We start from the raw sequence: 13,810 nt of genomic DNA, 5'->3' as shown, positions 1-13,810 counted from the left end.
AGTTCTGATATCGCTAGCCAAAAATACACGAGCGACCATATCCTAAAACTCTACGCTAGAGCAATAATACCTAGCTTTGCCATATGCATTATGCATTATTAACGAGCATTTTGTGTCGTAACATGTTTTGTGCTCTACGTAGTGCGCATCGCGCGATGGATCAGTACACTTCCTCGTGCAGCCTCATCACGGGTGTGGAAACACCTTCAACACGTCCCATACACGTCCACACTCAACTACACACGCCAGAGGAAGAGAGAGGGAGAAAGGGGGCGGTGAATCGTATGCCACCCGCAAATTGTCTTTCTCTGCGTCCTCTTCTCTCTCTGAATCTCTAGTTTTCCTGCTAACATGGCTGCGCTCTCCGCCTGGTTCTGGAACGAGCGCTTCTGGCTTCCGCACAATGTCACCTGGGCGGATCTGGCCGACCCTGCGCCCGGGGTGGAGTACCCGAAAGCCGGCCACTTGCTCTCCGCGCTGCCGCTGGCCTTGGGGATCTTCGCAGTGCGGATCTTTTTCGAGAGGTATGCCTGGACGCCTTTGAGACCGTCCAAAACTTTTGTCTAACCTCAAGTGATGTATACATTTCAGTCTTTTAACCCACATCACATGCTTTCCCGCGTCTTGATACTGAAAGTTTAGCTTATGCACGCACGTGTCTAAAAAAGGTTGTTTTGGAGTCCATTTGAACTGGTTGGACATGAGAGCCATTTCAAGCCTTGGGGTTATAAACATTCAGCCTGATGCATCTGTCAGCTGACCAGCTTAAGGCCTCGACTTATTAAGAGGATTGCATTTATTTTTCTTTGCTTAAACGTCTTTTTATGTGTCCTCCTTCTTTTACAACCGCACTCTCACTTAAAGAATGAGAGCATGCTTTGTAGTCAGACTTCATTGTTGAGCAGAAGTGCAGGCACACGTGTGATGATCTTCTAGTTTCCTAATATTGATTTTGCATAATATCTGGAAATAGTGTCAGAATTGAACACCACACCCTTTGAAGAGCCTGTGATGCATGTACTGTATAAAACGTGTACAGTGTCATGTCTCAAATATGCTTTGAATTCAAGGGAACATTTGTGTGTCAGTGTAGGAAAGCTTGGTTTTAAAGACATAGCGTGCTCAAAAATGAGCTACTCTTTTCTGTCAAAGTTTAAACACCCTCATGTTTTTCCGCAAACCCTTTGATGTTGACTTTTTTTTATGTGGAACATGACTGGAGACATTTGGTACAATGTTCACGCTGCTCTTTTCCATAAACTGAACGTGAATGGGGACCGGTGCTGTCAAACTCAGAAAAAACACTAAACTGCTTGTGTGCTAAGTTAATAATGACTTGAAGTTCTGTAGGTTCGTTAAACTATCTTTTTCTAAACTATCTAAATTTTGAATTTTTGGGTGAACTATTCATTTAAAACTAAACATTTAAAAAAGGCAAATTGCTATGCAAGTTACACCAAACCTCAGGCTCTCTGTCATAACACGATTCTGTTACGTAAGAGCCAGCGTCACTCTATCCCGCTGTTGGGTTTCTGCACGAAGTGCATTCAACGTCTTGAACTAATATTTTAGATTTAGGACTACGAATAGACTGTAGAAACATTCCAGAGCGTTCTCAGCTGAATGTTCGGTGGGTGGGGATCTCATTTTTGACGTCTAAAATCCAGTGTTCATGAGAAAAAGTGGGTTCGTTATGGCTACAAGCAGAACTGTGGTGCTTTTGATATCTAGCATACTACTCAATAATGACTATATTCATGTATAACGGTGTTGTAAAGGTATTGCGTCCAAAACAACCTCTTTTGTGTTAGTTGGGCTGCTTTAGGTTTCATTGACGTGGAGTATAAGTATCTTGAGGAACCTGTTAGGAGAAACTACTTCTTACTGATCCAGTTGAGGTAAAAGTATTTGTGGTTTTGAGTCTGGTTGCACCAGTTCTGTTGAAACTGTTTAAAATTTGCGTTTGACTAGTTTTAAAAATAGAACCAGTGAAACTAACTCAGACACAAGGCTTCACCAAATGTGTTTGGTTTCTTCTTAAAAGTGTGAAACATTTGTGTTTTGATGTCAGAAAATGAGATTGAGGCATGAAAAAGTTCTTGACACTTTTGTTTCGTATGGAAGCCCGTCTCCGCCACTAAATAAAACATAAAACAAGGTAATTGCGACTTTTTATCTCACAATTCTGACTTTTTTTTCTCACTTTATAACACGCAATTGCGAGTTATAAAGTCAGAACTGTGTGATATAAACTAGCAATTGCGAGTTATAAAGTCAAAATTGCGAGATATGAACTCGCAATTCTGACTTTTTTTCTCATAATTGCGAGTTTATATTTTGCAATTCTGACTTTATAACTTGCAATTCTGAGAAAAAAGTCATAATCGCGAGATATGAACTCGCAATCGTGAGAGAAAAAAGAAAGTCAGAATTGCGAGATATAAACACGCAAATTGCGAGTTATAAAGTCAGAATTGCGAGTAGGGCTGAACGATTAATTGCATTTGCGATAATATCGCGATATGAAAAAACGCGATTTTTCAATCGCAGAGGCTGCGATTACACTCGGTCACGTGACACGCGAGAGTAAAGTGGTGTGTGTTCGACTTGAAGATGGTGTATGACATCAAAGTACGGCGAGAGAAAGCATAAGGAGACGTCCGCTCTCTCTTATAACTCTCTCAGTGCTTTGATGACACACACCCATCGATCTAAGCAGCGCTGCTTTAAGTCGAGCGCGGGCCATCAGCAGATAAAGAAAAGAAATAAAACAGTAAACAGCCAAAGGACGTAACTTAGAATGGGAGATGGATCGGTTTGTGAAAGTGAAGAGAATAGCCATAGATGAAGTCGCACAGACCCAGGCAGGTGCTGGTCATTCAAAAGCTAAATGCAGAAAATATGACGAGGCATATCTTGCTCTCGGCTTCACTCACCGTGTCTATACCGGACGCTACAGTTGTCGAGTCGCGCCACAACTGCTCTACACTGACAAAGCGACCGTTGCAAATCATTTTAACTTTGTGTCAGTACGTCATATATAGAACAAGGCATCAGTTTAATGTCACGCCGCATCCAGTGTACACAGCGTCACTGATTATAATGGGTTCTACTGTATTTTTCCGCTCGCGTCCGGTGTAGACACGGTGTTTAATGTCGTTGGTGAGGAGGAAAGCCTGTGTGTGTGTCCTATGCCTTAGCGGACAGCAAGAAACCCACAAAAAAATAAATAAATAACAGAGAAATAATAAGAAGTTATTCTCTCTATGCTATTTTTCAATGTTTCAAGTGATGCAGGTGTTTTTAGGTTTTTTAAATAAAGGAAGCGTTGATTTTTTTTCTAGGTCTAAAGGGGGGCGCGACCAAAAAAGTTTAAGAACCCCTGGTCTGAAGTTACCAGACAGTGTTTAAAAAGTGCAGTGCACCTGTTTACATATGTTTATTACAGTGACTGAGAATTACCTAAAGTAATGTGGTAAAGCAACAGATTTGTTTTTATATTTCTGCAATCTACTTTAGTTTGTGTGATTTGTTACTGACTTTCATATTAATGTTTACACCAGGCTTATTTGTTATTTGCCTTATGTTGTCATAATTATCACATGCTTACAAGGTTGTAAGTTCAACAAATCAGTCAATATACTGTGATTGTAGATGTTAAATAAAAATGTCATTCATATCAATTCATGCATCACCTAATTTCATCGTAACATATAGGCCTGGCTTACAGAAAAGAACATTTATGTTTAATCTATCTAATATTGTGTTGATCATACTATACAATGATTTATAGCTTGTCTTTGTTGAACATAAAGAGCTTTAAAAATAATTGCATATTAAATCGTAATCGCGATAGAGTTTTTTTCTCGCAATTATAACTTTTTTCGGAGAAAAAAAGTCCGAATTGTGAGATAAAAAGTCGCAATTACCTTGTTTTATTTTTTATTCAGTGGCGGAAACGGGCTTCCATAGTTTTGGGTCCAGTCTTCAGATTACATACTAGATTACATACAAGTTACATACTAGACAGTGTTAATTGAAATAGCCGCCTACTGTAGGTTTTATTAGTATTTTGAATTAGTTTTTATTGATATATTTTCCATGTTATTTTTAGATAAAATATTAGTAGTTTAATTGTGTTTTTGCCGTTTTATTAACATGTCTATGTAGGTTTTATTCATTATTTCAGTTTTAATTATTTTAGCGCATTAAGTTAACCCTTTAACTGTCACCCGTCCCCTCTGTGGGACGCCTAAGTTTACTTCACTATATTACAATTAAATCCTAATCTAATCATGACAAACTATATATCGTTGGAAAGGTCTAAGACTCCTAAATAGATATTTTACCAATGTTTTTGTAAAAAAAATGATGTAGGAAAAGTAATAGATTAATTTATGACAAGAGTGCACCTCAAAAATCTACATCATATCAGGAGTTCTGACCTTTGTCAAAAAAAGTCTTCGTTGTTGTCTTTTTCTCGTCACACTTTAGAAATCATCAGAAATTATATATCAATTGAAAACTTAAAATCTCAAAATTCATCCTTTGAAACCCGTTTTAAAATCAAACATTGCATTACCATGAAAATGGCACATCAATATCATGTTACAAAATGTTTTCGTTCATGAATTATACAAATGTAAGTTTGGATCATGCAGCTTCACGTCTATGTTCAAAAATGTGTGACAGTTAAAGGGTTAAACTAAATGGAAATGAGAAATGCTCTTTTTTTTATAATTTTTTTTTACATTCTCTATATTTGAGTTTTCCAGGGGTTTTTCCCCCCGAGTTTTTCATCTTTGTTTAGTTGTTTGATTTACCTTCAGGGAAGCCTAAAGATTCGTTTGTGGATAAGCAAGTTTTTGCGAATCCCGCCAGACCTCATTCTTGCAGATGAACTCATAAATGTTCAGTATATCTCTTGAGGAGCGTTCGGTTTATGGGCTGGTTCATGATTTATGACGGTTCAGTCGTTTAGTGTCCTGCATGAACATATTACATTGACTCTGGGTGAATCAGGCCTCTTCTGTTGTGCTGGCCGACTTGGTTTCGCAGAAGAGCGTTGTCAGGCACACACCCCTGTCATGTTTCACAGTGTCCTCATGTCTGTGGTCTGACCGAGCCTCTGAGGAGGCCAATTAGCCTAGTTGGTCCAGAGGGGGTTGGTCTGGTTTCAGGGGGACGTTTGCATGCATTCGGTCAGGATGACTTCAGCAGTCTCTCTCTTCATTTATTGTGGCGACTGCAGACCACAGATAGTGCTGATGTGCTGTAGCAATGAAGAGTTACAGACTTGCAGGGTTTTAAACTTCTAAACCAGCGACTGTTTTTTTTTTTAACTATAGGTTTTTGATGTACTAGCAGTTAATTTTTATGGAACTTAACAGATTTCAGGTTCAAAGTTCTTGTTTCATTTTGTTGACATTAGGGTTAAAGGATTTTAAAGAGGGGATATCTTTTTTTTTTATTACTTCACAACTCAGAAAATACTGTCAAAAGCCAGAAAAACTTTTTTCACCATGTTTTAGAAATAGAATGTTGCATAAAATCAGGTCAATTATACAGTGTTGGGTAAGTTCCTCTAATAAGCAAATTAATCATTAGTTACTAATTACATTTTCTATTGTGTAATTAACAAAAACTAATTACTTTCTAAATCCCATATCAACCTCGACCAGTTGAACAATGCAAGGATAGACATGAAACTGCTTTTAATAATATAGAACTGTCAATTATTCTTGAGCTGACCAAAGTATTTAAAGGGAGAGAGTTACATTCAAAACAGACATTTTAACATTAGAAAATATTACATTTTGATGTTAAATCCACTATTGATTTATATAGAATTGTTCCATAGTCTTGTCAGTATTTAATGCAATTTCATCTGAAGTCATTGTAATTACATTACAGAAAAATTCAGAGTGATCCCTTACTTTACTTTTTTAAGGGAAAAGTAATTAAATTACAGTAATACATTATTAGTAATGCGTTACACCCAACACTGATGATATATAACAAACCCCAGTAAAAACCTTCAGAATATAACTACAAAAAAACTAAATTTTGCTGTTTGTAAATGCTATGAAAGTGGAGGATAAAACTCATTTTGAGAAAACGCCTTTGAAGATATGTATTGTAATTGAAATATATAGGCGCAGATAGATAAAGTGCAATTAAATAAACACTTAAAAGTGTATTTTAAATGTTTTCTTTACACTAGTCTGACACAACATGTAGCCAAACAGCCTAAAATCTGGCCAAAAAAAGCCTTAAATGTATGCTCTTTTACATTTTTGTTAGCTTATTATAAAAATATAAAATGTATTATATTAGATTTGTATAAAAATATAAATATATTTATTTTAACTTATTATATAAGATATTAAATTATTCCCCAGATTTTCACCTTTTTTTTTTTTCATGCACAACTAAATTTATGACATTCAATTGAAGTGTGTCACTGTGCTCTTGGCACGAATTGCATACGCTTTTTGTGTTTCTTTATTTCCTGAGGACTCAAAACATTAATTCAACCTTCATTCGCACCAGAATGATTATACACACACACACACACACACACACACTCTCACAAGGTCTTATTCACAGCACTTGTTTGGGCTCATTCTCTCAAAGGAATGTGTTCAACTGTTGTACTGATAACATCGGATCATGACTCCGCAGGAGGCACTCTGACATTCACAGGGCTGTTGCTCTAGAGGTTTAGGTTCTGGAAATGTGTCATCACCTGTTTCCAGGATCCTTCCCTCTAGAGTTCAGTCTGTCACTGAATAGTTAATGCTCTAGACAGCTCTAGTACTGTGGGTCTACTGGGTTTTTCTGAGTCAAACGTTGCCTTTGGTTTTAACTTACATGCTTGGTCATCATGAATATGTGGCAGGTTGTTTGATTACGTCATTGCATTTAATTAAACTCTCACAAGGTCTTATTCACAGCACTTGTTTGGGCTCATTCTCTCAAAGGAATGTGTTCAACTGTCGTACTGATAACATCGGATCATGACTCCGCAGGAGGCACTCTGACATTCACAGGGCTGTTGCTCTAGAGGTTTAGGTTCTGGAAATGTGTCATCACCTGTTTCCAGGATCCTTCCCTCTAGAGTTCAGTCTGTCACTGAATAGTTAATGCTCTAGACAGCTCTAGTACTGTGGGTCTACTGGGTTTTTCTGAGTCAAACGTTGCCTTTGGTTTTAACTTACATGCTTGGTCATCATGAATATGTGGCAGGTTGTTTGATTACGTCATTGCATTTAATTAACAATTAATATATTTTATTGCATTGTATTTTAACATAGGATACGTGAGTTCTTTTTTGGAACATATAAGCATCTGCAACCTCTTTTGAATTTGACGGTTTTCTATTTTAAAGTTTCTAACTTAAGATAACACTATATATTCAGAATGATCATTCCGACCGTCACTTTACTAACTTGAGATTAAAAGCATTTTTCATCAGTTTTCATCCTGCATTGAAAAAGATTAATTATGCATGAATTTTTTGAAAGCCACTTGAGTGATAATTTTTTTAGTGGCCCAAAATTTCAATGTAGGGGGGAAAAAACATGGTTACGTTAATGGGTTCAAACCATTTCAAAAACATCAGGAATTCAAATCTTAAATCTTGGTTGCACTTGGTTTTAATGATGTTGGGATTTTTGTGTACCAGTAAACATGGTTATTGGTTTTGTAAGTATTCCACAATGATGTAAATTATATTTAATTTATGAATTGTACTAAAATAATCAAATCTAATCATGACCATTTAGTACAAAATTGTAATTTAATCCAATCGTGACCAAGTTTTAGATTTTTTTGATGCATTGCATTATTTAGAAATGAATTGTAATTGAATTGTAATTATCAGATGTAATGTTGAACAATATGCACGTCATATTTTTTTAAAGAATCTCCCGAATCTTGATTCTTGAACTGAATCATACTCAAAAGTCTGATTCCATGAAGCATCACATCACTTAGTGGAAAAACTGTAATCAAATTGACCTAATTTGAAATTTTGTAAAGAATCTCTATTGAATTGAATTGTACCCAAATTTGTTGTTTTCTGATGCATTACATTTAGTAAAGAATTGTATTTAAATCTAATCATTGTTGGTAAAAGATGTACATCCATATCTTTAAGCTTATTCTAAGAATTTAACATTGACAATTCTTATGGATGTGATTATCAAAATGTAATTCTCTTTATTATTATTTGAGGTTAAAGGGAAAGTTCACCAAAAAATTTAAATTCTGTCATCATTTGCTCGCTCTCAGTTGGCGGTAGCCATTGACTTCCATAGTATAGAAGGAAATACTATGGAAGTCAGTGGCTACCGTCAACTATCTGGATACCCACATTCTTCAAAATATCTTCTTTAGCGTTCAGCAGAAGAAAGAATCTCACAGGTTTGGAGGGTGAGTAAATGATGACAGAATTGTCATTTTTAGGTGAACTATAAAAAATGTACTAAAACGTACATTTTAGTGAGCATTTTTAAGTAATGATGAAGTGTCCAGAAAGTTTTAATGAAACCGTTTCATACAGTTTAAAAAAACTGAATTACAGAAACTCTGTTGGCAGTTTTGCTGTTAATGTGTGATTTTTGTGTCACTAATATATATTTTTTTAATTCGCCAAAATTTCCTGCCCGAAATTCACATCCACATTTTTTTTTAGCACGGTTTCTTAGAAAACCCAGTCCTGACTCCTGTTGTAATGATATAAAATTTCCATTGATTTACTTTTGTGAACAGACATGGATGCATTTGATTCTTATTTGATTTCTTGATAGTGTGAGATAAACCTATCCTGACGATGTAAGATTTATCTACCGCCAGTGCTCGTTCCTTAATTTGTTTATAGATTCAGTCCAATCTGAAGTGTCACTCTCGTAAATGTTCCCGTCCTTAAGTTTCATCAGCAGCTTCTGGTGTTCATTAATCATGGACTCAGACTGATTTCTTCTGCATTCGGTGGAGTTTTAGGAATGTAACTGGATTTTGCATTAGTCAAATCAATGGCTTTTTGTAATGCGTCAGAAATGCTGCCGTCTCGAAATTAACTAGTTAAACTAGCCACTAAGTTTATCATATTAATCACTTATCTCACCTGAGACTTTTAATTAACTGTAAGTTTTGGGATATTTTTGTTCTTGTTTTTTTCCCTCTAGTTGAGCACCTTCTACTAGAAGAACTATGTTGTTTAATTGTGTTAATTGTCTTTAAATATAGATGTGTTTGAGTAGAAGGACAGTAAGTTACTAGATGAGTAAAGTTTGTGAACAAACTTTAATGCTGGCCTGACAAAGCCTTGTTTGAAAATTTGAAATAACTTTGAGAAGTTTGAAGGTTTTACTCAAACTCAAGTTTTTAACGTAGCACATTGTTCAAATGTTTACACAAGTCGCTAGCATGTTTGCATGTTGTTAAAAAAATTCGAAAAGGTTGAAGCGAATTACAAAAGTGTTCACAGTGGGCTGTGTTTACATTAATCTCGCGTCATAAAAGCATTCTGAGCCGAGGTGACATTACAGACTCAGCGAACGCACAATCGCTCTTTAGCACTCTTCTTCGTGAGTGTTTGAGTGTGCGGATAAAAACTAGATTAGAGCGCCATCTGCTGTTAAAATATAAGCTCGATTTATCATCCCAGCCCTACTTAGTACATTGTTAACATAAATTAGCATGTTTGAACACTTTGTTAGCTTTTTTTAATCACATTGCTAGCATTATTTAGCACGTTGTTAGCATCTTTTAGCTTGATGTTAACAAATTCAGCATGTTGCTAACATGTTTTAGCATTTGTTGCTAGCATGTCATGTTGTTAACATGTTTGGGGTTTCGGCATAAAAACTCTAGGAGTAGATACTGTTTAAAATGTAGTTTAGTTCTAGCATGTTGCTAGCATGGTTTAGCACCTTGATAACATGAGCTAGCATGTTGCTAGCATGATTTAACATGTTAACATTTTTTAACATGTTGCTTACATATTTTAACATGTTTCTAGCATGTTTTAGCAAAGGGGTCCTATTAGGACCCCTTTAACACATTGCTAGCATGTTTTAGCACATTGATAGCATGATTATTACATGTCAGATTTCGGTGGTTGTACCTTGAAAACTTCAAGAGGAGAAACTTTGCCAATCCAACATAAAAATAAAATCTGCAAAACAGTTTCTGTAAGTGTTTGGTTTTGATCTAGATTAGTAGGAGCGGTATGTAAATCACTCGAGTCTTGATGGTGCAGGATAAGATGTTTTATCTCTGCTTGCGTCCCGCAGGTATATCGCGGGTCCGTGTGCCTCCATCCTTCAGATCCAGGTGGAGTTGAGTCGGAGAGCTCAGCCCAACGCCGTCCTGGAGAAAGTGTTTACATCCATCACAAAGGTATGCTAACGCAGCGTGATGGAAAATTAAGCCATGAGAGAGAGAGTAATTCACCAAAGCTGAGGCTCAATGTGAAGTAAACTGGTCAAATATGATTAAAATACATTTCTCAGCCCCATTTGTAGGCATTTTTCCGTCTATTATTCCTGGGTTTTCTCTTTTATGAACTTGTTGATCCTCTGCTGTCACGGTGTGTGTTTTATGAGGCCATCAGAGCAATATCTTCAACTTTAGTCTAGAAACTGACTATAAATACAGCTCAAACAGGTTTAACATTAGCAGACAGGTGAATAGAGTTGTGACATTCTTTACAAAGGCCTGTTTTGTCGAGCTGCTGTGAACCGTCTTCATCAGCTCTGGAGCTGGTGTTGTTGGGTGGAGATCTGAACTGATAACTTTGGTTGGTCGCCGGAAGAAAGCTGTCGATATGTGGTCTCACTTTTCATTTGTCGTTTTGCTGGTTATTCTGTAGGTCTTTCTTGAACTTCGGGCATCTTTGTGTGTTTTATTTATTGTATTAAAGCAATTTAGGTTCCAGGGTGTTTTTTTAATTTTTTTTTATAAAAACTGTAATTTATTTACTTTTGTAAAACCCAAAGACTTCAGACCCAAACTTTAAAACTTGCAATGTAAAAATCCATAATAAATATACTATTTCAATTTAAAACTGTCATAAAGATAAAGAAAAGTTTAAATAAATGCAGCTAATTCGTTATTTATCGTGTGATTTACACACATTTTTACATTAACTTTAACCAATTTATGTTCCAGGGTTTGATTTTCATTTCTGTTCTTTTGTTTGTTTGTTTTAATGAAAACTAGAATTTATTTACTTTGGTCTCAGACCCTGACTTTAAAGACTTTGTCAAAATCCATTAGAAATATATTACTTAAATTTAAAACTGACATTAAAAAAAAGAAATAAATGTAAAATGTAATGTATGTAATGTAAATGTAACTTATTCAATATTTATTGTGATTTACATACATTTTAACAAATTACGCCTATAACATAATTTCCCCATCAAAAATTTATTTACCTTATAATGTTTTATTACTTTATTTATTATGAGTTTATTAGTATACAAATGTGTCAGTGAAGATCTTGAGATATAAGACAATTGAGTTATTAATAATTTTATGAAATAATAATTCTGTGCCATTTCCAGTATAGCGTGTTAAAAGTGTGAAAACATTAATTGCTTGTGTGTATTTAGGACAAATAAATCAAATGCTAGCTAGAGTGTACTCATAATTTCATAATTATGCTTTCCACAGCCAATATGAATACATGTTCTGTTTATTTGTCTTTGTTTGTTTCAGTCCCCAGACTCGAGGCACTTAGAGGGTCTGTCTAAGCAGCTGGACTGGGACGTGCGGAAGGTCCAGCGATGGTTTCGACACCGGCGGAACCAGGACAAACCCAGCACAAGAACCAAGTTTTGCGAGAGCATGTATGGTTTCAATTATTTATTTATTTTTTTACTGTTAGCACACATGCATCCTAGTGCTCTACCATATGAAAACATGGCATCAGTTTTTACATTTGTGACCCTGGACCACAAAACCAGTCATAAGGGTCAATTTTTTGAAATTGAGATTTATACATCATTAATAAATAAGCTTTCCATTGATGTATGGTTTGTTAGGATAGGAAAATATTTGGCCGAGATACAACTATTTGAAAATCTGGAATCTGAGGGTGCAAAAAAATCTAAATACTGAGAAAATCATCTTTAAAGTTGTCCAAATGAAGTTCTTAGCAATGCATATTACTAATCAAACATTAAGTTTTGATATATTTACAGTAGGGAATTTACAAAATATCTTCATGGAACATGATCTTTACTTAATATCCTAATGATTTTTGGCATAAAAGAAAAATGTATAATTTTGACCCATACAATGTATTTTTAGCTACTGCTACAAATATCCCCCAGCGACTTAACACTGCTTTTGTGCTGCAGGGTCACAGTTATTCATTTATTAGACACTTTTATTGATAGAATAAATTAAGAATATTTGCACTACAATATTGCTTTCACTTTTTGTATTTTATGCACAGTTTTTATTTTATTCTATTTTTTTATCTTATTTTATTCATCATTTAGCATAGATAATAATAAGAATAAAATGAAAATGCCATTGTGAAATTGATACATTTACACATTTATTCATTTGTTAGACTCTTTTATTAAAGGTAATGAGGAATTTATCAACAATATTTGCACTACATCATGCTTCCAGTTTCTAGTATAATTCATCTTGGTTTGCTTCATTACAAATCTTTATTGATGAATATTTTGAAGGTTAAATGGAAATTGAATGGAAAAGTACTCATGGAGTGGTGGTGGGTGGAGACGACTCCTCCATTGGTCAGTTTTTCACTGTAAGTGCTCTAGACAGGCTGTAAAAGTATAAATGCATGTTGAAGTTGGAAGAACAGGTTATTGTGTTTTCATATGGGAAATTTTTACATCTGTCATCCTATATTTTGGAAACAGCCGTATGGGGTCTTTCCTGATTTATCTGATTTTGTTCAGATGCATTTGTTGTCAAACAAAAGATCCGCCCACCCATGTTCTCTGTGATTCAGCAGTAAAGTCTGGCCTCGGTTTGATTGAATTAATGGGATTGTTTTCAGTGTTTCCTTGTCTGATTGCAGTACTGTGTGGCTCCTCTAACATGCAGTCATGAATTTGAGTTTCAGTCATTTGTTTTCTCTGATTTCTCTGCAGGTGGAGGTTTACATTCTATCTGTGTATATTTATATATGGGATCCGTTTCCTGTGGCAGGTGACTTGTAGAATTACAGACAGATATGACTTTTTTTGGGGTGTATTTATATGATTTATCAATTAACTGTGTGTGTGTTTTTTCTAGTCTCTCTGGATGTGGGATACGAGACAGTGCTGGTACAATTACCCCTATCAGGTAACGCTTAAAATGTTGTTTAGTCTCTAATGTGGGTTTAATTAAATCTTGACAGTGAACTTTGACATTTTCAAGAATCTTTTGCCCATTACGTGTACATTTTGCGAACACACTGTCCACAATATAAGAGCATGTAAAAGAAACTAGTTAACGAGTTTTTCTGAAATAAAAAATGCAAAAGAAAATCTATTATATTTTGCGTAAAGCAAGTGAAAAGTATTTTTTATAATGCATTGTGATATTATTTTCGTGACATTAAGTTAACCACATTTTTAACTCAATGTAATGTAAAAAATTGTTATAATATAAATAGTACATTATATATCAAATTCAATAAACTATATATAATACTTAAAATATTATGTAGTAGTATATATTTAATTTGTTATTATATTAACATAGTATTTTTATATCATGGTAGTAGGGTTGAGTATTGTTTTTTTTTTTTTTTTTTTTTTTTTTTTTTTTT

General features: G+C 35.1%; 1 protein-coding gene across 1 annotated transcript in view; it reads left to right on the top strand.

Moving 5' to 3' along the window:
• The window catches only part of cers5 (ceramide synthase 5), a 22,277-nt gene continuing 8,467 nt past the window's right edge, over positions 1–13,810 (top strand). Inside the window, exons 1-5 of the mRNA XM_016279806.1 lie at positions 1–524; positions 10,302–10,407; positions 11,731–11,861; positions 13,146–13,203; positions 13,291–13,341. Coding sequence (XP_016135292.1) covers positions 352–524; positions 10,302–10,407; positions 11,731–11,861; positions 13,146–13,203; positions 13,291–13,341 — 519 coding nt within the window. The 5' untranslated portion in view covers positions 1–351. The remainder of the gene's footprint in view (positions 525–10,301; positions 10,408–11,730; positions 11,862–13,145; positions 13,204–13,290; positions 13,342–13,810) is intronic.

This window comes from Sinocyclocheilus grahami, unplaced genomic scaffold, assembly GCF_001515645.1.
Source record: "Sinocyclocheilus grahami isolate Dianchi unplaced genomic scaffold, SAMN03320097.WGS_v1.1 scaffold8.1, whole genome shotgun sequence".
Lineage (NCBI taxonomy): Eukaryota > Metazoa > Chordata > Actinopteri > Cypriniformes > Cyprinidae > Sinocyclocheilus > Sinocyclocheilus grahami.
This window is presented reverse-complemented; position numbering and strand designations above follow the sequence as displayed.